The 26,135-nt window shown below is 36.9% G+C and overlaps 2 protein-coding genes across 4 annotated transcripts in view; one reads left to right on the top strand and one right to left on the bottom strand.

The window, feature by feature from the left end:
• The window catches only part of lactbl1b (lactamase, beta-like 1b), a 32,574-nt gene extending 26,156 nt beyond the window's left edge, over positions 1-6,418 (top strand). For all 3 annotated transcript variants that reach the window (XM_069183880.1, XM_069183879.1, XM_069183881.1), the window contains one exon: positions 1,015-6,418. In XM_069183880.1, the coding sequence (XP_069039981.1) occupies positions 1,015-1,993 (979 nt within the window). In that variant the 3' untranslated portion in view covers positions 1,994-6,418. The remainder of the gene's footprint in view (positions 1-1,014) is intronic.
• On the bottom strand, positions 6,418-22,330 carry nmur3 (neuromedin U receptor 3). The gene is made up of 3 exons (XM_006642017.3): positions 22,241-22,330; positions 9,611-10,702; positions 6,418-8,961 (listed from the first exon to the last, which is right to left on the bottom strand). The coding sequence occupies exons 2-3, from the start codon at positions 10,488-10,490 to the stop codon at positions 8,570-8,572; spliced, it is 1,272 nt and encodes a 423-aa protein (XP_006642080.2). The 5' UTR covers positions 10,491-10,702; positions 22,241-22,330; the 3' UTR covers positions 6,418-8,569.
• Between the last annotated feature and the right edge of the window lie 3,805 nt (positions 22,331-26,135).

Here is a 26,135-nt window from a genome sequence, read left to right as displayed (position 1 = left end):
TAAAAGCTAAAAGCTCTTTTCAATAAATTGAAATTCAGTGTATTTTTTGCAGCACAAGAAACCACCTGTTTTGTTGGTAACTGTCACCTGATTCTGAATCTGTTGACTTCACAACTCAATAGCATAACATTTTTCTGTAATATTTGGACTATAAATACAAAATTCATGCAATTTTAGTACATATGGTCATGGTCCACCTCTGGATTTATCACCTTTTTCACATAGATTTAAACATATTCCCTCTTGAGGAATTTACTACTTAACTGTAAGTGCAAATTCCAGTTCTACACCCGTATATACTTTTTGTTTATTTACTTATATAACTTTCTTTTTAACATGATAACTAACTACTGTATAATTCATATATTTTATCTGGCTTTGATACAAAAAACTGAGATTTGTATTTGTAAAACTTCCCACTGAGGTCTCATGTCTGACCAGATTGGGAAGAACTGTGTTTGGCATTAAAGTTTTGCTAGGTTTTGCCAGGACCAGCCCTAATATAGCTGGAAGTGCAGTTATGTTATCTAGCCTCCAAAATGCTGAATGCACAAAAGTGCTGTTCTCTTGACAAATAGGGCATACTTATTCTTTTTTTATTTTTTGACGAGCTTGACATTCAACAGGTTAAATCACTTCGCTACCTGTGCGCAATCAAATCTTTCACTACAGAGCTGATTAAGTGCTTATATATGACACACTCAAGTGTGTCAAAGTCAATCATGATCATTTAATCACAATGAACATGTAAAACATGTAACCAATATCCATATACTTCATTTTTCTACAACCACATATGTTTGAATAGAGTGATATGTTTCTTTTGGTGCTCAACATATTCATTAATTTTAATTGATTTATCTTGAATCCAATTCCAATAAAATTTTCATCCTTTGATAGATATAGAAGGACTTCATACTCACGCAAAAAACTCTGCTGATTTGACAGAATCCCAAGTCATATAACATTTCCTAATTGATCTTTCTTCTCTCTTTCTTCTCTCTTCTCCCCAAGATGCCATTACAGTAACCTCGCCTTCTCCCTTCTGGCTCATGTCTTGGCGGATAAGGTGGTGGGCACAGACTACCAACGCTGGATCTCTGACAGCATCCTGGACCGGCTGGGGATGGAGGACACAGGGTTTGATATCACTCCCGCCATTCAAAACCAGATGGCTGTGGGCTTCTACAGTAATGGACAGCCAGCACCTCTCTATGACCTGGGCTGGTACCGTCCCTCTGGGCAGATGTATTCCACGGCAGCTGACCTAGCCAAGTTGGCCATGGTGTTTCTGGGGGCCTATCACCGCAAGATCCTGGAGCCTGACACTCTGAAGGTTATGATGACGCCCCTCTTTCGCTGTGACAAAGACTACTTCGCCAACTGGACAGGTACTCCCTGGGAGGTGAATGAGCAGCTTGGCTACGAGGTATTACGGAAGGATGGAGATCTGGATGGTTACTCAGCTACCTTCTCCTTGGTGCCGCGGCTAAAGATGGGCTTGGTTTTGCTCATGGCTGGAAGCAGGCCACAAGAGGAAGACTTGGTAGCTAAGACATACAGCTATATAATCCCAGCCATGGAGACAGCTTTCCGAGAAGCCAGACGCATTCTGGCACCTCCACCCAATCCTGCCCCTTATGTTGGTTTCTATACCTACAGCAACATCACCTTCTATGAGATTAAAACTGGATCAGATGGGGTCCTAATCATGCAGCAGTTTGGTCCACATATAGAGGATCTGATCCCTGAACGGTATAGGACAATTAAGCTCAACTACCTGGAGGACAGGGTCTTCCAGGTCATCTTTGAGAAAGAATACCCCTGTGTCTTACGAGTCAGCACTGCCTCTGTTTCACTGGAAGCTCAAGATGGGCAGCTCTTTAACTTTTATCCTTTCGACAAGAAGGGTCAGTCTCCGGGCTTCGATGCACCAGGACTCAACACATACAATGTGGTCCGGATTCCTCGAAGACCTACATTCACATCCTAAATTCTTCTGAATAAAATTTTGAAAAAGTACCGACTTAGTAGCCAAGGATTGTCATGAGATATGAATAACAAGAAGTGGTATATATTTCCATTGGCTCTAAAAGATTATGCCGTCTTGAAAGGAAAACTATATTTACAGTGACAAAATAATAAACTTGTGGAAGACCACAAAAGTGCAATGTTTAAAATTCTCAGTTTCATATTTTGACATTTGATTCCAGTTGCTCACCTAACAAGACATCTTTGTTTAATACAGTGCTAAAGACAGGGAATAAGGAGTTTGAACAAAGGCATGATCTTCAGGGGATACAAATACTTTTTTACATATAAACACCTGGCTATGGCAGTATAGTTAGACATCATGAGCTATATTGTTTTCTACTGGCTCACCTACAGTTTTTGAAAGTATTGTGTTACTGCTCATGAAGGTGGAAAAACAGCTTACCTTGCATGTAGGTTTTGTGTCTTTCATCTGGGCAGCAGTTACTGGACACGAATCTCCAACAGTACCAAAATGTAGGAATATTTGCTTCCTAACACCTTCTAGCTAATGTGCCACTTTCTTACCTCTGAGAGTACATTAATATTGAATTGAGAGAATTGTGAGGTACTGTATGTTTAATGCCAATGTGTGACTGCGTCAAGACAACCAACTCATTTTACATCCAACCAAAACTATAAACCTTACAGGCCACTTAGTTTTATTGCATTTATACAAGCAAGTCCTTCAGATTTTATTTATAGATGTTCTCTTCACCTTCAAAGAGCAGAATGAATTCAAAATAAATACCACTGTTTATACAGAGCTCCATTTGTTATAAATATTATTTTTTTTCAAGGTGGCTCAATGTACATTGAAAGACGCAGGGCTGAGAGCCTCAAAATTTCTGTTTTCAGAATTAAAAACTAACACGAAAGGCACAGTCTTTTGTGGGCAATAACCAGAGCATGATCTCATTCTCATCTAGATTGATGTGAAATGTATGTAATACCATATTGAGAAAATTAGTTGGAACACCGTTGCCAAAGATGTTAAAAAACATCTTCTGAGTTCTGAGGTTTTGTAAAATTCAAAGGTAGTGTCCATAGGGATATAACTTACCCGCATCCCACACATACAGTACTGTACTTGCATGCAAACAACATACAGACAAAATACTGTATATGGGCTTTCAGCAATAGCATAAGTTTTTAGCATTCTTGTTGAGTGCCTAGACTTGATAAGAAGCGTTATTTATAGTGCTGTGAAAGCAAACTTTTTTCTCTTCTGACTGTTTCACACAGTACATATCCCAACCCTCATTAAAAGTGAGTCGTGCGTCATGAACACTCTTTAAGATTCAGTCTTGTGAATAAGGGGCTGCAAAGTAGGCTTCTGTTTCCACCTCGCATCAGCTGAGATAAAAGAAATGCAGTGCTATTTTTACACATGGCGATTAGGTAGAAAGTTATCAAAATATTAACCTGACATTAACAAAAAATGAGAAGGAAATTAAATCTCTTGGGGGAAAGGGAGCTGAGAGTGGACATTAAATATTTAGGCAATTACTACAGTTTTTTAAGTCCTCCACAATTTAATATGCGGCTAAGCTTTTCCTTTTGGCCTTGATCCCTACACAGGGCTCTTCCTAATGCCAGTGACACATAACACGACTTTTCCTAGGATTTTCAGTAGTAGTCTTCCTTTACATAATTGTAAGAAAATCACAGCGAGTTGTAGAGATTTGCAGTGCACACCCGTTACTGTCAGTTGTGTAGTGTGACTCAGTCATAGCGCTCTTTACAGCCCCTACCACTCTCTGGGACTCGCTATGAGAAAATCAAACTGGTCGTAGGGGTGGGCTCTTGTGTCTGCGACAGTAAACATCCAACGAGTGCTCAACCAGAAGTACAATGCATACAATGCAGCTGCAAAGAAAGAAAGAAAGTGAGTGTTTTGGTCTGTGCAAATGGAGGAGAGGCTCATCGAACTTTGGAGCCAGCACAGATGTCTGTTCGATGTTTCGTGTTTGTCATTTCATATTTGTTGTACTTTCGTGCAGTGCTCCTCCTCTTATTCCGGTGAGCTCCACATTGACTGGCTGCCAAAATGAGGTGACCTCACGGTACTTTCGTGTCATAACACGAGATTTGGAACCGTGATGAAAAGTCGTGAAGGAATTGTGTAATTAGTCACCCCCTGCGATTCCTAGTTGTATAATTTGACACCCTCTAGAACAGAAAAGGCAGGAAGATTCAGCAATTGCAGTTGTTAAATTTGATAAGCTCTCTGACTAGAAGTCGTGTCGAATCCTGTAGTGTGACAAAGGCTTAACCTAAAAGCACCTGTCTGTAGTCTACAAGGGACACTCTCCATTTCTGATGCAAGAAAGGATTTGCATTCAAATCACCTACACGCCTATGTAAATAAGCTTCTTGTCTGAGTGCCAACATCTGTCCTCCTATCTGCCTGGTAATTTAGATAAGATGGCACTGGAATTATTCATTCATTTAACAAACTGTCCACATTTTATATCAAACAGCATGATTAGCATTAGCTGTTGAAGTAACCCTTTAGCCATGGTGATCTAGTAGTATATGCACAAAACTAAGGAAGGTCAGCAAGCTTTATGCTATCACATCCCTGGGAAGTAAATAAAAAAATCAGTGTGCATGTAAATACTTCCTCTGTGTTAGCATTACCCTTGGAAACATTCGACCTTTTATGGCAAGCATTTCCATTTATTTGAAAGTGGAGTGATCAGCACATCATTTTCCATTCTGCAAATTTCCATTAATGCTTTTATACCACATTTGACAATTGAGTTGTGAAATAAATTTTAATGGGGCACTTCTGTTCTGTTTCCTGTACATTTCCCTTCATTGTTGAAATATGCTATAGGAAGGTTTTCTGGCCATAAGTAAAATGAGATTCAATTGTAGGTACAGGTCTGTCTGGAACAGAGACCTCAGTCCTAAGTACGATCGACACTATTTGGGGAGGAACATTGAATTTGGACCATTTTTTATTTTAATCCTGCTTAACGTTAAAGATACCGTACTATCCATATGTACCATTTTGATAACTGGTTAATGCTTTCCTGTTGATGTTGCAAATGACCTGTTTACATTTGCCCTGAAATTCCGATTTGGAAATATATGGAAGGTGCTGAAAGAACTGGAGAAGTTAGGAGTCATTCAGATTCAGAAGCAAAGCACTGGTGGATTCGGAAGCCAGGAATTGAACATGCACAGCATGAAGGAGGCTATGGAACTGCACACAAATGAAGAATTGTTTCAGGACCACAGTTCCATTAGGGGAAACCTCCAGCCTGAAGGAAATGTCTTTTTAAAGCTCAGACCTTAAAACTCCCTGGAAAATCATACTAATCATGCACCATGCTGTTTCTGTAAATTATTTCTGTCAGCCATGGGGGTTTTTACTGGAACTGCCTCAGTGGGTTGTGGCAAGATTATAGGAGAGTCATGGTTGTAACACAGACTATTTTGTTTCTTATTAAAAATACAAATTGCAGTGAATTGTAAATGCATAAACAGATAATTTTTACTGGTGACTTGTGGATTTAGGAAGATAGTAATCTTACATTCTGTTTTTATAAACTATTATTATTTTAACCTTGATCCCAGATGAAAAAAAAACATGAAAAATAATGTAAATGTTTATTCCATTTTTTTCTCAAGTAATATTTCTGTTTTTTATTGTCTAGGGCAAATGTGAATCAAAGTTCTAAAATAAAAATCTAAAAAAAGTTTTCTAACCTGATTAAAAGATATTACACAACCTACTGGATAAACATATGTGGTCTAAAATTACTTCAGATCCATAGAAATACTTTATTTTTTTGGTTTAAGTGTTACCTTTGCAGTTCAATTGTTATAGTATAATATTATTACAAAAATCAATGCAATATATACAATATGTGTTGTCTGATGTCCGTTGCATGGTATCCATCTAAAGAAACTATAGTTTTTCAAAGTTCAATATGAAAAATAAAAGTCATTTACAGATATGATGAAAATCCAAGGATACATAGTGATTTATTTGAAAACCTGTACAATATTCCAGAAAACTAAAGCTGTATGAATAAGCGATAAATATATTTCTTCTAAATGTATTCATTTCTTTAATTCATGAAAGTATAAAACACTTGTTTTTTTTTACAATTTTCAGAAAACAAAAATAATGTAATAAGTTAATGAGAATAACAACTACTGTATATATTAAAAAGATTTCTAAAATATAGTAAGGCTGTCTTCTAATTTCAAGTATATTTGTTATTGTTATGCTTCTAGTAACAGTTGTATGATAAATTCCACTAAAACCTGTAACCTGTAAGGCTTTGCTGAGTGGCTTGCATTACATAGTTTGCACTGTGCAAAGATATCCAAATCAAGAATGTGTACTGCATTTGCATTTTCCTGTTCAATCATCAGACTTTGTAAAGAATGTAATTTATTTATAACTTCTTACAGATGTGTACATATAGTACAATCACAACACTTGATAACACCAATAAATGAGCTGTCATCAATAAAGGGTACATTCAGATTCTGAGAACTATGGTCAGATATATATTAACTGCACTCCTTCTAAATAACTTTGGACTCGTTTAAAAGTTCATTGTGCATTCAGTTCTAACCAGACCATTGGACTGAGTTACAATGATCACAAAAGTAATAGCCCCACATACAGTAGCTATGTTTCTAAGGGACTATTTAGCAGACATACAGTATATTCCAGAAACAGGTTTGAAAAATATAGAACTACTGTATATCACAATGGCACTCAGCCACCATGTAATAAACATCTACACTGTAATACTGCAAAACTAAAGTCACAGTAATGTTTATCTGTAAACAAATAAGGCTGAGTTTGAAATCAACATCTGGACTCACCCACAATTCATAAAATTGTAAAAGCAGCAACTTTTGTTTGTATTAAAGGCTTCCATCAGGCATTAGATTTAATATTTATCACTGTCTGGTGGGCTGAAGTTGTAGTTTAATATGGGCCTCAGTTTAGGTGAACCTTTCCAGTTCTAGGGAACCAGAAGAAGGCAGTGAGAGTGTTTTCAACATACAGATTTCAACTCGATAAATAAAGCAGCAATTGTGTCTGTTCTCCATGTAGGAGGTCTGGTTATGCAGAATATTTTACAAGAAGTTATCCTAAAATGCATACATTCTCAACATTATAACAGCAATAAGCAGATATGCACTGTGTGTTTTTTGTTTGTTCATATCAGTGGACATAAGATTAGCATTCCCAAGGTGTTTTGTAAAAAGAAAGCAAATTACAAATACTCCAGATAAAGAATAAAATATAAACTCCTGGCAAGTGAAAGCTAAAAAGCTATCTCAGAAACTCATCATCACAGTGGCATACATTGATTCAGCAAAAATCATTAGATTTTCAAATAAAACATTTCTAAACACACAAATAAAAAACATGTACCCAAATATACAGTAACATGTAACATTCACTGTCAACAAAGCAAATTTTCCTAAGAGCTTGTATTTGTATCCTTTGTTGGAACTAGCAGCCCATCAGAAAAATTGCAATAGTATTGAAACTAACAGAAACGAAAAAATAAAGGGTCAGACCTCAGAACATTTAAAAACAAACTACAGTAGAACGCTTTTAGTACTTTCGCCAATGACATACAGTAGTGGCGACTCCAGAGGGACAGTGACAGGACAGTCTTTAAGAGTGAAAAGCCATGTGCCACAAATGCTTTAATAATCAGGTTTTGCAAAAGAGTAGTGATTGATTCCATCTCTGAGATGACTGATAAGCATCATACAGAAACAAATATAAATTGGGTGGATCTAGCAGGCAGTAGGCATTATAGAAAGAGTCCAGTGCCGCTTTTGAGTCTTGTGAGATGAAACTATTTAAAGAATGGTTAAGTAGTCTAAATAATGTGCAAGGATTTTTTTATATTTCGTATGTATATCCTTTTCTTCTAGTTTTTTCTTCGCTTTTATAACACTCGTGTTGTTTTCTTCTGAATGCAGCAGTCTAGAACAGATTGTAACTAGTGCTCAGAAGATAATTGACATAGCAGTGTCACTAATAATCAAAAACATATATTTTGACAGGCATTTCCCATGGGGAATATTCCAGTGGAATTAATTTTCAAAAGTACCTTGAGCTAAAGGTTCACATGCCATAGTTACAAGGACTAGGGAAAGACTTTTTTGGCGCATGAAAATTTCTTATGTTGACCTAACTTGTTCCAATACTGGAACACAGGAAAAACCTTTGCTGTGGTTTTGGAGAGCAAAAATATATTTTTTTACCTTACTGAATGTTCCACGTGCACCATGCAAGTCTTCTTTTGAAGAATCACAAGCATGACATAGCATGACAAATATTATTATATAATCTTAGTGGGGAGGGTCCCTGAAATTTCTCTTTTGGCCCAGAGATCTACACTTTTTGTGAGATTCCACTAGAGTCTTCAGGTCCATTTTTGGATCCTCTGTAAAGAAACAGTAAGCAGTTTTATTTTTCTTTACCCAGCGGTGGGCTTGAAACATAAAAAAAAAACACCGAGAGCATTTTTCTGCAGCTTTACATATATGTGGTTTCATCCTCATGTTCCCAGCTCAGGTGGGAAATCATGGAAGGCTGCAGGTACTTGGGCACCTCTTGCTTCACTGGGACATGGTAAATAAGAGACGTGCTCTTGAGGATCTTGGAAAAGGCTGGGGAGTTGTTGTGAGAGGCTGTGCTGCCTTGGTTGCTGCACACTAGTTCCCTGAAGCGTTCCCTGAAGCGGGTGGAGAGCAGGTTGTAGATAATAGGGTTGACAGCGGCACTCAAGTAGAAGAAGACCCCTGAAATGACATGCACATACTGGAAGACAGTGTGCATGACATCTGTCCACTGCGTGATGAAACTCCAGAGCAGACGGTCCGTGTGAAAGGGAGCCCAGCAGATAGCAAACACCACTACCACTACAGCTGTGCAAGAAAGACACACACAATAATAAATTACCAGGAGGTCAACCATTACCTCGTAAATCCCTGGCATATCTTAAATGGTTATTCTAGATATGAAAGATAGTTGCTCAAAATATCTAGAATAGAATAAGCCTACCTGAAGGAGCTCATTTGATGAGCTGATTTGAATGTATTTGATCAGCCAAAAAGTCAAACATGATATTAATTTCTAGCCATTAAAGTAGAACCTAAAGTGAGATTTTCCGACATACTGTAAACAGAAATCATGGACAATAAATACAATATTGTGCATGGATCATGTGTCATTGTGAAATAAAATTGAATCTTATAATAATTTGATTATGCAGTAATGAAGATCACCTTTATTTGCAAGGTATACTACTGGTCTCTTTAATTGATTACAACAGGTTTTCATAACTTGGTTTCAGACACCATGACACAACACTAGATAATATGTGCCAAAGATATACTATAATTACACTTAAGGAAAGAGATTATGGAGCATGTTTTGTAATGAACACGTGTATGTGAAAGCTGTTTTTTTAAAGGATCAGAACAACTGAACAGGTTAATACTGTCAAGAATACATTTCAGCAAAAAGCATTTGATGCATTCAGTGGCAAGACATAGTAGCGCAGAACCTACTTACCCAACATTTTGGTGATCTGCCTTCGTCTCCCACTCTCTAAGTGAATCTTCCAGCTGGTTTTAGTGCTACAATTCTTCCCCAACTTGCCAATTGGGAACTTTTTCTCACGGTTAAGATGGCAGCCTATGATCAAGTAGAGAACACTAATTATGGTCATGGGGATGAAGTAGAAGAAAACAGTGGTGATCTGAATCACAAGATTGTAGATCCATGTGGGTTTCAGCAGGCTGCACATGGCTGACTCTGGTATCTTCTCCTTGTTAGGGAGGTAGAGGTAGTAAATCCCATGGAGAGAGGTATTGGGGATAGCACAGATTAAGGAAACCACCCAAACAGTAGTGATGACTCTCCTGGCATGGGTGTTTGTCATGACGTACTTGGTCTTGAGTGGGTGAACGACTGCAATATATCTCTCCACACTGAGAGCGGTCACATTGAGCACTGAGGCAAAGCAGACCGTCTCAAAAAGGAAAGTTTTGAAGTAACACCCTCCTTCACCTAAAGGGAAAGGATAATTCTGCCACATGTCGTATATCTCCAGAGGCATTCCAAAGAGCAGAACCAGGAGATCAGATATAGCCAAGCTGAACAGATAGAGATTGGTGGGAGTTCTCATTTTCTGGTGCTTGGCTATCACTGTGCAGGTAAGAAGGTTGCCTGCCACTCCTGTTATGAAGATTAGGAGGTAGGTGAGGGAAACAGGGAGGAAGAAGGAAGATCTTTTAGGACCAAGAACATTCAGGAGAATTTCTTCAATTGCAAAGTGCTGGTGAGGCCCAGTGTCATTCAGAGTTGAATTGAGAATGGTGGTGTTACCGGAAATACCACTTCTGAGTTCTGAGTAGTTCTGGAACAAGTCCTCTAATCTATAGTGTGACATTGTGACAAGTGCAAGGTGCTGTTATTGGAGAACAGAAGTTTCTTTTATTTCAGGAAGGGGCGGCTTTCTTTTTTCACCAGTTGATGCAATTTATTATGTTATGTTTTCAAAGCTATATTGATGCATCAGTAGCATCTGATCCAAAGTGAGCTTCAACAATATCATTCTTGTAAAAATTTGCAGCCTTCAAAAATAATCACCTTCAACGTAATCTGTAAAAAGGAGAAATACAATTATTATTTTTGAATAAGAAATAACCAACTCTCAAATTTTGCCTTCTACATTTCGAACCCCCATTTGGAAATTATTCTTTCTGACAATGATTCCCAATATTTTACACTGTGGCAATTCAGGAACAGTCTTGCTTTTTAAAGCTTGGCTCTCCACAATAATGCAAACAATTACAAATCCAAGAATTACAATGTATAACCTGAAAGACGACAAGCACAAAAACAGTAAACACTGTGACCACACACTTTGCTGTTAACATCCATTTGCTAAGAACCTGGAAAGATTCCAAAAACAAAGAGCTACAGTAGCACCAACATATTCCATACATTTATTCTCCTTAGAGAAGAAGAATCTCATACTCTAAATTTGTTGACCATTAAATACTACAAAGATTCAGTCTATATGACATCTTGATTGGTTTCTTCCTTCAAATTGGAAATATTCTAATCAGATTTCTTATTGTAATATTTTCATATAAAAAATTCTTCAGACCTTTGCTGTAAATCACTGTTTCAACATACAGTGGGTAGCACTGCCAACGGTGCTTCTGAATAAATGAAGACCTGATCATTTCATAATATTCTTCTCCTGTTTCTGCAGGGAAAAAAACCTTTATTATGCTAAACACTTTTAATTGAAAAGAGTTTCCATTTTTGCACATTTACCAGACAGACATTTTCAAAATTTGCAAATGAATTGTTGAATGGACGAACTCTTCAATAGCTGTAATTACTTTTCAGATGCCCTAGAAAATCATTTCATATAAAAACAGAGAATTAGCCAGATGTGGTTCCTGATGTAAAAAGTAGGTCAGTTCTACAGTTTCTGTCAGCTTATGATGATATGCTCACATCGTGTACAGTATGTCATACCCAAACTCCAAAAACAGATGTTTTGATAAAATTAGACACTTAAGAAAGATGGTAGTTGTAGGTTGACTTTTACAAGGTGGCAAATGACATACTTTTTGACAGAAACATCAACAATTTGTGGCAGATATTTAGAGCAATCTGTGATGGAGACTCAATCCCCCTCATAGAAAATACATGGATTAGCTGCCAATAGGAAGTTAAGTTTAAGGATATTAATTACTTGATCTTCCTCAAATGATTTTCATCTGTCAAATTAAATGTCAGTACAGTTTTGTATGCTAACTTTTTATGCTTACGTTTCCACAAAACTCTTACTTTACAGCTACAGTAGCAGTCACCATCGAGATGACTCTTAATGGAAACAAGTGCTGCAAGATGCTGTATTGCACATGAGCAGTTTTGTTATCTGTCTTGCAGAAACGTGGTGGGGCGTGTTGCACTTGTAGTGGCCATGAGCCATGCCTCCATCTTCCTACCAGCTTTGCACCAAATGCCAAGGAGACAGCAGGATATGAGCAGCACCTAAACGCAAGGAGAAGTCACATTGCATCAGGTGGTCTGTGTTATTTAAGTCCTGATTAGCTTCTTCTGGGTATTCCAGAATTGTGTCACTAATGATCCACCAGTCAACCATTCGCAGTGGAGTCCTCCCTGCTTTCTTCCTGTTTCCTGTCTGCCTGAGTCCTTCCTGTAGCCCGTCTGATTCTGCTCCCCTGTCTGCCTGGATTTTCCCTGGCTCTTGCCTTGCTCGTAATCCTTTTTGGGTTCAGTGAGGTGGCTGCCTGTCATTTGTGCGCACACTTCTGATCCACTGGTGTCCATGTCACACTGCATTTTCCCAGCATGGGCGTGGCACTTCTGTTCCCTTGGTCTTCTAACATTCTTGACCCTTTGAAAATACCCTGCCCCCCCCCCCCCCCCTTGGAATTGATTACATCTCGATAGCACTGTGAACATCTTCAATAAATAATTTTATCAAGGCTGTTCTTTCAGTTCTTAAATATACAAATATCATCACAATAGGAAACCTATAACTCTACGTATAACCCTTTTTCAAGTTAGTTTGAGTCACTGATGGTACTGGTATATGGCCATGGAAAAAAAGGAATGAAACAAACATGTCCCACAAAACTACAGTTGGATTTTCCATTTGGTAATCAAGTAACAGAAGTGTTCTGGGTGTCCCAAATTAATTAAAATAAGATGATGACAGCACTTTACGGTTCATTATATTCTCTCCGCAATCTAAAAATAACAGACAGATGAAGCCCTACTTTTGTGTTTGTGAATACCATGTTTATAGCATGAACTTGAAGATGTAGTTTTGTTCTAATCAGCTGTTATTCTTCAGAGGAATGCAAATCACAAAGTTCCCTTTTTTGTGAGGCACAGAATGAACTTAAGCCTGGGCAGAAAAATACTTATTGATTCAGAACACGTTTTCCTGGAGACGATGATGAAAGTAAACGAAATACCAGAGCATTAAAAAAAACACAAATGATGATGATTACACACCAAGGCCCGAAGAGCTTATCGTCAAAATGAACTTATCTTTGCACTTGGCAAAAATGACAGGGGACTAAAGGTCACAGTATGACAACCCGGAATGAAAAATACGCACTTCAAATACAACTACAAAAGAAAACTGCCCTTATCTACGCGTGGCACCAACAGCCCTTCTGAACCAGAAATGTTGCTAAGTTGTCCTTTGGTTCACATGCTGATTTTACAAGGAGGGAATTACAATTGCAGTTTAGGAGGAATGCTTGTTAAATTATAAGGTGTCCTGAAATGTACACTATCTACAAAGTTTATTTGGACAGAATTACAAAATTTACTAAATATTAAAATCGATCCACAAAGATGTAAAGAAAAAGGCATCTTGAATCCAGCGATTAGTTATCAAAAACCAAGCTCATTTTAATTTTTTTTAAATTCATTTACATCATGTGTCCAAACAATTATCTTAACAATTTTATGTTTTAGAGCAAGTTTTGGATACCGATATTGGTGAAGCACATTAATTTTTTTCAATTGCCAGCTTTTCCTGAAAATTGGAATCATCTATAATTATCCTTTTTCATGTCCCCAACCCTACCAATCTGGAAACACCAATTCTTACTACTGGCTTTTATTTCACTGTTGTGCAGTATAGCGGTATAAGTCTTTAACCAGCATGGATGAATACTTTTTGCGAACATGGATGACAATTATGCTTTCCTCAGAAATGAAGAGCAAATTATAAGGAACAAATTAAAACAAATCTTAGCAGTCAAATCACAAGGGCTGCTGTTGCTCAGTGAGGCTGGAATAAATCTAGATAAAGCCTGTTATAGCACTTTGAATTAATAGTTTTTTCACATGTATTCCCAATTACAGACAGGGCACACAACTGAGCTGTTAAGTGCATATACTGAACACTTCCTAGTCCGCCGTCTTTCTGCTGCATTGTTCAGATGTGTCCATGAACAGAAAGAAGAGGAGGTGACATTGTTCTACACCAAGGACAAGGCCTCAAATGTGTGTGGGATCTTGCACATCAATGTGGGGTCTGTGTCTGACATTCGCACACATTTCGGCGTGTGTGACTAAAGTTACCTACTGGAAGTTCTTAAATTCAGGAAAGATAACAACCAAGCCGATTTCTCCCCTGCTGAACTACATGCAAACAGTGGCTCTCAAATAATAAATTGCTCACACATAATGCTCCAGACAAGCCACTGAGAGTTGCATATGATGCAACCTGACTAAAAGAATGGCAGCAAGCCCATGAGGATAAGGCTAACAGGACCCCAAAAGAGGTTAAAGGAACCCCCTAAAACAGAGACAGAATTCTTCAATGACGGAGCTTGTGAAGCACAAGGTTTGAATATACAGTGTGCAAGTCCTCAAAGGAACACAGATCTAGGGTCTGATGGAAAAGACTTTAATAGTATGAATAGACTGCACAGACCAGGAAGGAGTTGGAACGCTGAGGTCAGCCTGGTAATGTGACGAGGACATGGTACATCACCTGGTAGAGAGTAATCATTACAGATGGTTGAGTGGCTGATGGAGAAAAGCGAAGTAAGCAATACAAATAAAAGTCTTGTAGGATTATTCCCATAATGTGGCTTTAAATCCATAAAAGTCTGAATGTAAACATCCTGTCCCATGTGGTCCATTTGCGACAACTGAATGAATGAGTACAAGTTCCAGGTGGAATCCCCAAAAAACTAACGGCCCAAGCGATGATCCTCGAAGGAGCTCACAGTAGAAGTCTGGTTTTTGCCTCAACTGAATGGTTGCGGATAGTCTGATACACTTGAGAGAGTCTGAAAAAAGATCACTGTTGAAATGTCCCAAACCTCTGATTTAAAAAGCACTGTAGAGTAAACCTAACATCCATTAATTATGTGTTCAGGGTGTACTATATGTTTTCAATTCACAGACCTGAGAATAGGTATCTTCCAATTTTATGATTCTGTAGATTTCCATAAAAGATGGTAATCCTGTATATAGTGAGACAAAGCTCATTGAATATTTTTATCTAGATATTCTCACTGAAAATTACCTATAATTAATAGGTATGGGTCTGTCTAGCAAGACAATTCAAATACTTTTGTGAGGAACGTTAATTTTCTTGAGGATCAAAGGCTCAAACTAACATGCTCACATACGATCCATTCATATTTGAACATAAACCTGAATAGAAAAGAGGCTCCTGAATTCAGACGTGAAAACAAAACCTCATTTCTTATGTTGATTTTCTGAGTGATATATTTTTCCATTGCAAAAACATTTATTGCATTTCCATTTATTTGATATAAACCACTTCTGAATATACAGCTCTTCCATTCAACTTTCATGTTCTACTCAGAAAATGCAAAACAAAGAAGCTGTAATAAAGGTGCTTCTAGTTTAATATTAATAGATTTCTATTTGGAGTTAGTGTGCCAGGAGCACTTCACTATGCAATGTTCTTGTTAAACATCTTTCAGGGCACTTGTTTAAAGGACCCACTCAACAGATTTTATTATTTTATTAAAACATGGAAACTTTTTCAACATGGATTCAGCTACTCCTATTGATCATGTCCTAGAGCCCCTGTCCTTCGCTGTTCAGACATACAGTACATGTTGAACTTCTTTACACAGAAAGGTCACTTTTTATAAGATGTATTATGAGATGATTTTGTTCATGTCCTGCATCATATACTGCACTGTGATGATAAGACTAAAGTAATGCTGATTGGTTCTCCATATCAGCTTTTGTATTATATTCTCTGCTATAAACACGTAATCAATAAATATTTCAACAATAAACAAGTTGTAATATATTGATATACTGTCCAGTACAGTATGTTCATAATTACTGAAAATGATCAAATCCTGTGACCTTATTACACCAGTTTTAACACCTGGTTTAAATTCTGGTGTAAGGCCCTGTCGCCTAATGACATTGTGCTCTCCTTTCACCACACATTTAATGAAACAGTTTTCGATCCCCAGAGACTAGCCTGTTATGTCCAGTGAAAACCAAAATGTGGTATTTTGGTGACCTGGGTGCAGTCTCCAGTTTTGCAGCCAGGCTAGGGAATGTTAAAGGCTAGTCATGTTAAATATCCATTGAAAGCTCACTTTTGTACTTTGTCTTTTACTGTTCGATTTCTTTTTACTGTTTCTTATTGCATAGAGGTTATGTATTGTTGACAATCCACAGTAACATTATAATATAAGATATGATTATTTAATTATTTAATGTGTGTTAAATTATCAGTTTTATTCTTGTGGGGTGCTTTTGAGGTGTAGGATACCATATACAATAAATATGATGATAATGCCATCTTTAGTCATGAATACAGGGCACCTTCTAAACTGTATATACAGTAGCAGTCTCTCTACATGTATTAATGTATACATTTTGTAATCAAGTTAGATTAAAGAATTAAATTCTGATGGTGCTTCAATTTCATATTCTGATCTAGTAATTTAAACTTCAAAATGATTACAACATTTTCATATGACTTCTTCAATAATTCCCAAATCTCTTGAGGGAATGCAGGTAATTCAATTACCTGTACAGAGTATCTTAATGTAATCCTCTGGAACCATAATGTACACCTGTATGTATTGAAAACTCTAATTCCAATCTTTCAGTTCATGTTTAAAATGTTACATTAGTATAGAATAATATACTGTATACTGTATATACAGTTGTAGTTCAGGTGGGCAGTTGTACTGTAAGTATCTGTTTAACACTTACTTTCATAGATCCTGTTATTCAAGTGTATAATCCATGTTTTAAAATACAGATGCAGCCATTCAGCACCTGCTATATAATTGTATTTATATTTTTAAACTTTTCTGTTGAGATATGCTGTGTAAGATAAGAAAATAAAGTGTTCTAGAAATTTATAAAATTGGAACAACATTACCCTCACTTATCAACCATTTACATTTCTGATTGTTGTTATAAGATTATATTTATGTTTTGGAAGTCTGACTTTGAAAGAAATATGAAATTTTATATTATATAAATTTAATCATATTTATTTTAAATTGTAAAGTCTTTACATGGAGGGGAAATGTAAATGAAACTCCTTAAGATTGTAATTTACGATTGAAATAAATAAAGAATTACAGTATGTCCTTGTAAAGAAATACAAGCTAAAAAAACAATACCTTCAACTCTGTGTACACACACTTTCTTTTTTAACCTTTTTGCCTCCTAGACACTCTCAAAGGTCAAATGTACCTCCTTTCAACAAAGGTGCATTGACAGACATCATAAAGAATACAGCTCGGAGATATTTTTGTTGAAAAGTTTCATAAAGGCTTTCATCACTATCATTAAGCGAACAGACATATATGCAAACAGCACAGCTTAACACTTGTAAGACCAATCCAGTTTTCCAAATACTCTTCATTTTTAGGTTTCCTTGCACATGATCAATTTATTGTTTAACATACAGAACTATATTTGAAATAAGATTGTAGATTTTTGGGCTGGACACACATAAAATAATTTATGTGTAACAATTCTGGTTCCTTGATGTATGAATGGTCTAAATTCACTATAATTCAAAAGTAAACTCTTCCTGTCAATAAAAGAGCTGAAAGGAACAATATGTTACTCCTGAATGCTTTAATTCCATGTTAATAGTGGATATTACATTCTTTTTATCCTTTCATTTCCTCAGTCTCAATTTGGAATTTTATGATAAACCTGTCAAATTGTCCTCTCCCTATCCTTTGCCTCACCCTTTTGAATAAACAGATCTGTTTTCCTGCAAAGATAGCATCAATGAGTGCCCTAAACCTCTCCCAGCTCTATCACCAAACTGCTGAACACCAGGAATATTGTATTTTCTTAAGATTCAACAATCTTCAGCTCAGTGGTGGTCAGTGGCTAATAATGTGACCTTATTAAAACCACAGGAGCACTCTTAGTTGTGTTTATGGTAAATGTGCAGGTGAAAAAAGTAGCATGCAATAGACTTAAAATGTGGAAATGAGGAAAATATGATACAGAATACCACATTTCTTTGTTTACTTCAAGTGTGTTCAGTTCATTCACATAATATAAATATTTTCATAAGACATTTTGTTCTCAAATATGCGACTTTGAACTTTTAATGAAATCTCTGTGACAGTTTCTCAGTTTGTCATCTACTGATGAAAACAGACCAAAAACATTAATTTTCCAATATTACCTTTCCTGTAAATCATTTTCCAAAATTTGATCTTTATGGACCTTGTTGTTTGAACAACCTATACAAAAACATCTACCAGAGAAATTGTTTCCTTTTCACTCACTTTTACAATTAAGATTGCATGTTTTAACCGTGTACCTTGTACAGTAAGTGACAAACAGTACAGTACAATCCAACAGTAAACAGTTTAAGTTTTCTGTTAGTAGGCACTAGTTAAGTACTTCTTTTATTGTATTATTTTATTAAATCATTTTTCTTCAATTCAAAAATGACTTTGCTAAGACGATTTTGGAGGTGGAGGGGACATTGTTTTGTTATTCTCTAAGAAATTATTAACTAATAAAACTTGAGCTCCTTAGAATTTCATTGAAAATTTGAATTATAATTTATTTATGGGAATCCCAAGGTAAAACAGTTAAAATATCCTTCTGTAAATTACTGTAAATGTCATTTCATATAGGAATCACATGGAAAAGGATGGAAATCTCTAAAAATATTTGGGCTCCTGTCTTATATAAATTACACAAACAGTAAGCAGTGTTACAGATTTTGTTTTAATCAAAACTGAAATGCAGTTTCCACAGTCTCTAAAGGTCATCCTTTATGTAGGGTTGTTTAGAGAAATTAGGTCTGTCTATGCAGATCTGCCAGGTGTCTGTAATTGTAAGCAACAAGTCCTCCTTAAAACCTTTAAATAATGATTCAGTCCCATTAAACTGCTCTCTTGGGTTCAAAGAAACTGAGGAACGTTCCCAGCTGGTGGTCTTTGTTTAACTTGCTTCTGCCCCTTTTAGCTGTGACACATTAGTTTTGAAACAGATTATGCATCAGATCACTCACTCTGTACTTCTACTGAATACAAAGTGTAATAACTAAAAGACAGCTTCTCTTCAGCTGACATTAGACAGAGCTGCATAAAACAACTTTGCTCTTCCAGAAATTCCTCATTTCAATCTATCATCCAATCTTCTTCTTACCCACAATCCTCCTCATCTCTGCATTGTCCCTTCTCAACTCTTCTTTCCCACCTCTCTCTTCGTCTGGCTCATTTAAAACAACTTTGTGTCTTTGACACCCACAGGTCTGCTACCTTCTCGTACTACCCCCCTACTTCCCCACTGTTTGTTATTGTGTCCTACAGTATGTACGTACTGTACCAGTCACTAATTCACTTTAAAATAAATCCCTTTTGCACCACAACTTGTTGTCATGCTTCCTTAGTCCCTCACCAGAAACCCACCTGCATCCAAAACCATCGTAAATGTTACACCCCTTTACCCCTAGACACTTAGGGTCGTAGCAGTGGTGATGACAGTTTGTGAATTGACAGACATGAATTGCAGCTCTCTCACAGATCTAACTGGAGGACATGGATGGCTTGAAAGGTGTAACTGTGTTAAAGCATCTGAGTCACCTGGAAGTAGCATAAAGGAACTTAAGAACAGAATGTGATATTGAAATCAAATGCAAATAATCACCTTACATTATTACGCGTAATACACTTACACAAGGCAATCAAATAAAAACTGTGACATCTGCTCTTGAATGCAAGCTGAAAGCTCTGCCCATTAATTATTGTTTTGCACAGCCTTGATGATAATTGCATTGAAATTATCATGCAGTCATTATTCCCTCTGGCAAGCAACAGTGCCCCTCTGAGACTGGGAAAACTTTGACTACAATTTGGCACCTTTTTTGCTGTTCCTCATCAAGGAAATCCAATTGTCTTAAAGGAATAGTTCATCTAATGTGCTCCCAACTATGCCGTATATCTTAGATTCCACATTGCGTGCTTAATATACTAAAGATCGTGTGGGTGGATAAGACATACAATCTGCTTTTTATATTTAGGGTCATAGAAAGTGGCGATCTGTGCTAATAGTCAGCATCTGCAATTAAAGTAAATGAATTGTCTGTCAGGATTAATTGCAAATTCAAGATACTTCTTAACTGAGAAAAGAAGCCAATCTGAAGAATTTTCCATTTAGTCTTCATTGATCTAACTCAAACTGGGATAGATATTTAATAAGGTTTGTAATACAGACTGTATTCAATAACTCAATGTTGCAGTCTTTAAACATTCTCTCTGCAACTTTGCATTTCAAGTAATTTTACTGTGCTTAAGAATTTCAGTTGCGTTTTTCAATTGGCAAATATTGCTAGCAGTAGTGCTAACAGCTTGTGAATACCCAGCTTAAGGTGATCATTAATGTAGCGTGGCAAAGGAAATGTGGTGATTTTGGAAGCACCCAGTCTAGTAGGTCTCTGCCTCCTGCAAAAAGACACCTAGTGAAGTTGATACAGAAAAGCCAAGCTTTGTGACACTGTGTGTGGCAAGCTGGTAATAATCTCCAGCAAAGTCTTGCTGAGGCTCAAGAGGTGTATAGCTGTAGTTTCTTGTCCTATCTAATTAGAGCAGTAGGGTTTCTGTTGCTGTGCATAATGCAAATAACCATGGAAAGAAAACTGCAGAAAAGCCCAAAACACATGTATTCTTAAGCTTGAGATGGAGACAGGAAGGCGATTCACTGTGAAGTGTTGAAAAGTGTGATTAATTTAGGCACTCAATTCACAGCATGTCCAATAGCACACAGCTATGCTAATTGGAGCAGTGAGCATTTGTAAATTAACATGTTATTTTAATTAGAGCTGTCTCTGGTGAAAATGAAATGTTATTTTTAAATGACCTGCACAAAAAAAATTAACATTCAGAGACTGCATCATTTTAGTCTATTATCAATGCTGTTACACCATTTTTAAATAGTATTTTTAAAATGCCTTTATTGAGGTTTGTTTTTGAAGGTTAGTGCCTGACGACAGATCAGTGGATAAACTGTAATCTGTGTGTGAACTCCACTAATTTACAGGATTAAATTTACAGGGATTTTTCTAGAAAGCTAAAAAAAGTCTACAACAGTTTTATTTTATTTCTATTTGAAATACATTAGCTGAAAACAAAGCATTTGTTTTCGTGAGGCAAACTAAATTTGTCATACAGTATATTGACAAATGTTGTTTAATGTACTGTACAGAGTAACAGCCATACTTCATTAAATGGAGAAAATGTTTAATGCTTTTCTTCTTCACAATGTGATTGACAAGAAAAATGTAAGATTCTGTTGATGTGCTCTTAAGATTACTAGATTTCATACAAACCTTTTATCTTAATCATTTTAGCCATAGTTAACTCTCATAACTTTCCACAAATCTAAATTTGAGAGTGTTTCAAACAGTACAATGATACAATCTTTTTGATTTATCTTATAGTGATTCAAACTGTAAAGCACAGGGATCATTTTTTACATTAAATGCAATTAAAATACTTTTAGTTTGTTGCTGTTCAACTCTCGGATCTACCACATAGTCTTTTCATGTGAAAACGTACTCATACCCTCTTGAGTGAAATACTACAGGTACCCATGCACTGAAGTGAAAGAGCAATTCACTAATAAAATAAATGTCACTCAGTGGCAACTTTTGAGAGTTAAGAGTTACAGAAAAATCCTTGAGTTTTCTTTTTGATTTTCCAGATTGACTTTTAAAATGAGAGAACAAAGCATCCAAAAGCATATTTAGTGTTTTTATAGTATAATATCCCTTTTTTTCTCCATCTACTCTGCAAATACCAAGTATCATACAGCATATAAAAATTAATAAAATGTACTTAGAGTATATTTTCCATAATTATACAAGCAAAGCAAGAGAGATTAAGATTAAAGATTTCTAAATTATGGATAAAACAAAATTATTCAAAAGAACTTTAGAATTCACTAAAGTCCACCATCACTCATTATAGTACCTCTTTGACCACATACAATACAGTATCTACTGTCCACATTATCCATTTATCTATATTTAGTTGTATAGGTCTTACTGCAGTTGTCTGCATTTCTACAATTTAGTAAAAATGTATAAAATAAAGAAAAAAACAAAGAAAACATTTCTGCTCTTACTTGTGTCCCCCACACTAGATGGATTTCGGGTCAGGTATTCTCCAAAAACAGGTCTGTGGGACCTTCGAGTCCCATTCTTGTGGAAATGCCATCGCAACATTAGCTCATCCCATCCAGCCAGCAAACAGCTTCCACATTCACAGCAAACAGCATGACTGACAGAGCAGGCAGCTTTCTTTGTGAAGGCAGAGAAGAGTAGGAAAAAAAAAAACACTTACAAGCATACAGAGCGCACTGTTACTCTAGTAATTTCCCTCAGAAAGCTCCAACTCAAGTGAAGTTAGAGAGGGCAGGCAAGATGCTAAAACGCCAAACAATACCTTTGTTTGAGCTCAGTTTCACTCCTTTGAATACATCCCCAGCAGTGTCAGAAGAGGACACTCTTTCCCTCTCTTGCTCTGAACTCTGAACGGGGTTCTGCTCACAAAGGGATGTGTAAAGTGTGTCACTTCACGACATCTGTGATTGCGGGAGATTGCTCTTCCTTAGTTCCAGCCTTCACAAAACAGGGTGAGAAAGCAAATGAGAAAAGCAAAGTACGAACTCTGGAATTATTCCATAGATAAATATGAAAATGCTTTCAAAACATGCCACTCAGGCATGGCAAGTGCTGTTTCATTTTTAGTTTTTTATTACTCCAGGGTATTTTGTGCAAACACAGTTCTTATTCAGCGATAGAACAACATCCCTTATGCAAGTTAACCATGGCGACACAATATATTCTTAATTTCAGTTCAAAATAAAGATGAACATACTAAAGAATGTTTTGACTGAGAATGAGATTGAATTATTGCTCTTATTCACTGGTAAACAATTGATACTTCCCATCAGGATGCCTTTCTTACTGCTTAGTATCTTCACTGTACTGTTCTAAATCTTACTATTTTATTTTGCCTAATTTAGCACTTGGATAGCACTTCCAACTTGTGCTAGACACATTGTCATTTTATTAACTATTTATGTACACAATAGGTACTATGCAGTACTTCTCTAACATGAATTTCATATGTATTGTACAGTTAGTTATCCTAGATGTGAGAATCTGCAAACAGATGGGAATATGCAGATGTGAGATTACGAAAACAAATTAAAATAGAACAAAATTGTCATTTACAATAGGTGTTTCTAATGAAACTTAACTTTGTAATGAAAGAGCACACCATGCTACACAACAGTTTGAGTATTTTATTTGTTTTTAATATGTAGTAGTTCTGTTCATATAGTAGCTTTGCCAAAATCTTTAAGTACTTAATTGGTTCTGAAAGAGGCTAAAGCTGTCAGAATGAAAGCAAAAGAAAGTCAGATGCTCTTTTTACACTCAAAGACAAACAGAGTTAGATACGGATAAAGCAGAAATATCAACAAAATAAAAGCCCATATAGTGTGATATGTATCAGATGTAAAATTAAATAACAGACTAATGAAGATTATAGATATTATGCCATTGAGAATGAAGTGAGAAGGCCTACCACCTGTTTCAGGTATTTACCTAGGATTGGTGTGGTTTTAGAAACATGGTCCAGAGGGCACTATAAAGCAAATAATTGAAATTATTAAAATTGCCCTTCATTGAAATTAAATTTGCCTTCAAGAGCATTCAGGTTCACAATATGTGCAAGAATAATCCCACAATGCACACAAAGATTAGGTCCCAAGTCTAAGAGCATTACACACACATTAAAAAAAGATGGTTATCTTTTGGTTTACCCTTAATGTATTTTTTCGGTGCATACAGTATATGCAATTAAGCATTTCTTTGCATTTATGCATATGACAAATAAACAGAAGTGAACTAATCCTTGGTACCTGCTGTACAGTATAAGAGGGCAAGTAGATCTGAAGTATCAGTTAAGGGGTTAAGCCACCAGACCGTGTTGGTGAGACACCCCAGATACACGCAGGAATAAGTTAAGATTGCATACGAGAGAGAGTCTTTATTATCCCTGGGGGGGGGGGGCGGCAAGTTGTTTAATTTACATAAGTTGTTTAGAGGTTCATAGAGAACTAGCTTCACTAATGTGAAGCCAGACTCCCTATATAAGGTTAAATGTGGCAGCAAGTAATAGAATCTCAGGGGGAGGCTCTTGAAGTCGGCTTACAGGGAGCTAGACCTCACTGTCACGGGGACAATCAGAGACCGAGTCTCATGGTCAGAAGCTGGATGACTCAGGGAAGACACGGGAAGACTCTGTGGGAAGCTAGACCTGCACTGTCGTGGGGACAATGAGAGACTGAGTCTAGCAGTGAGATGCACAATGAGTGGGTCCTCACTAGCAGGTATGTCAGTGAGGGCTGACCAGATTAGATCCTCACAGCCAGAGGGACAGTGAGAAGGAGATGAGGCATGAGAAACATCGTAACACCAGAAGGGGGAGGATAGAGCAAAGTCCTGGATGGATTGATCAATGTAACAGGGATGTCTGAGTGAAAGAAAGGCGGCTTGAGGTGAGGTGATGTCCACTCCAGTTGAGCAAGACATGTCAGGAGCTTGAGGGGAAGCTCAGTCTCCTGGTAAGACACTCATAGTAGTGGAAGGTTAACTGCTCCCAAGATAGAAAACAGCTGGGAGGAGGGGGCTCCTAGATATAGACGTTTAAGGTTACTGGGAGAGGGGGAGGCTCACACAGTAATTGCAGTCTTGGTCGCTGTCATGTCTGCTTGCCAGTTAGTACAAAAATGGGTAAGGTACAAGTCCAAGCAAACGGAATTGACCAGGTTGAGGTTATTTCCACTGCTACTCTATATGAAAGTATAGTTAAGTAGGCATGCAGTTGAAGACTGAGGTAAGGTCAAAACATGGTTTAAAAACAACAAATACAGTCCGGATGCTACCTAAATTAGGTTAAAATGGAGGAGAATCTGTCAGATTTCCTCCATGCTTGGCTACCATCCAGGGGGATCTGATACAGTACTACATATTACATCCACTTCAAGAAGCAACCATACTTGATCAACTTCAACAATTTACAGTTTACCTATTTTATCTTCTTTAATGCTGCTACTCTCAATTAAAAAGAAGGAATCCAAGCAGCCAAATGTTATTCATTGGCAATAGGTATTTTACAATGTCCTCAGTCACATCATTATACTGTTATGTAGTTATGTTAATAACTACAGCATTTCACTAGCCACTCTTATTAGCTCTCTTGTGTTTCAGGTGCTTTAGTAAAATTAGAATTTGGACGTATGGTAAAACCATCAGGCAGAACCCATCCTTCAGTAAGTTACATGTAGTTCAGTTGCATTTTGTTTTTGTTTCAATTGTTACAGTAGGTTCTTTCTTGATATTTTTGCTTAGAATGACAACAAAGCTTGGCAGATTTTCCTCACATTTAAACATCAGGAATTGGCCATTGCTAATCACTGGGTTGCTGCTACAAACCTTTTGTAGTGCACACAGATCATTTGGAGGTCTGCAGTCCTCTGACATACCCACATCCACTAGATATTTGTCCTTTGACACACTTACATATTGATCTTATAGGAGAGTAAGCATTATCTAGTGATCTCTCACTTGTGTCTCACTGAAATCTTACAGACACCTGGCAGATCTCAAGAGCACCAACAAGCCAGGATAATCCTGATCAATCCAAAGAGAAATTGGTAGAGCTCAGACAATTGTACACTGCCACTTGGGGATTTCTGGCTGCAGATGAGCTGATTAATATTAAGTCCAGGATCAATCTAGGCACATCTGTACTATGGAAATCAACCTAGTTAAATCATTCTAGAGTCCCATAAAATGTATAGCATCTACAGTAAATGTTACAGCTTGTCCTGACTGTTCGCTATATGTGCACTCATAATTTTCGTAAGAATATTTGTGGTTTAGACTTTATAATGTACCCCAAAGGTGTTAAGAAAATGAAAACGGTGAATGTGTGAGTGCTTACAC

This window comes from Lepisosteus oculatus, chromosome 25 (genome assembly GCF_040954835.1).
Source record: "Lepisosteus oculatus isolate fLepOcu1 chromosome 25, fLepOcu1.hap2, whole genome shotgun sequence".
NCBI classification, from domain to species: domain Eukaryota; kingdom Metazoa; phylum Chordata; class Actinopteri; order Semionotiformes; family Lepisosteidae; genus Lepisosteus; species Lepisosteus oculatus.
This window is presented reverse-complemented; position numbering and strand designations above follow the sequence as displayed.

Excerpts from the sequence above, each read along its gene's own strand:
- nmur3 (XM_006642017.3), bottom strand. The coding sequence starts at position 10,490 with ATGTCACACTATAGATTAGAGGACTTGTTCCAGAACTACTCAGAACTC. Across the intron at positions 8,962-9,610 it reads GCAGATCACCAAAATGTTGG|CTGTAGTGGTAGTGGTGTTT; the intron begins GTAAGTAGGTTC and ends TTTCTTGCACAG.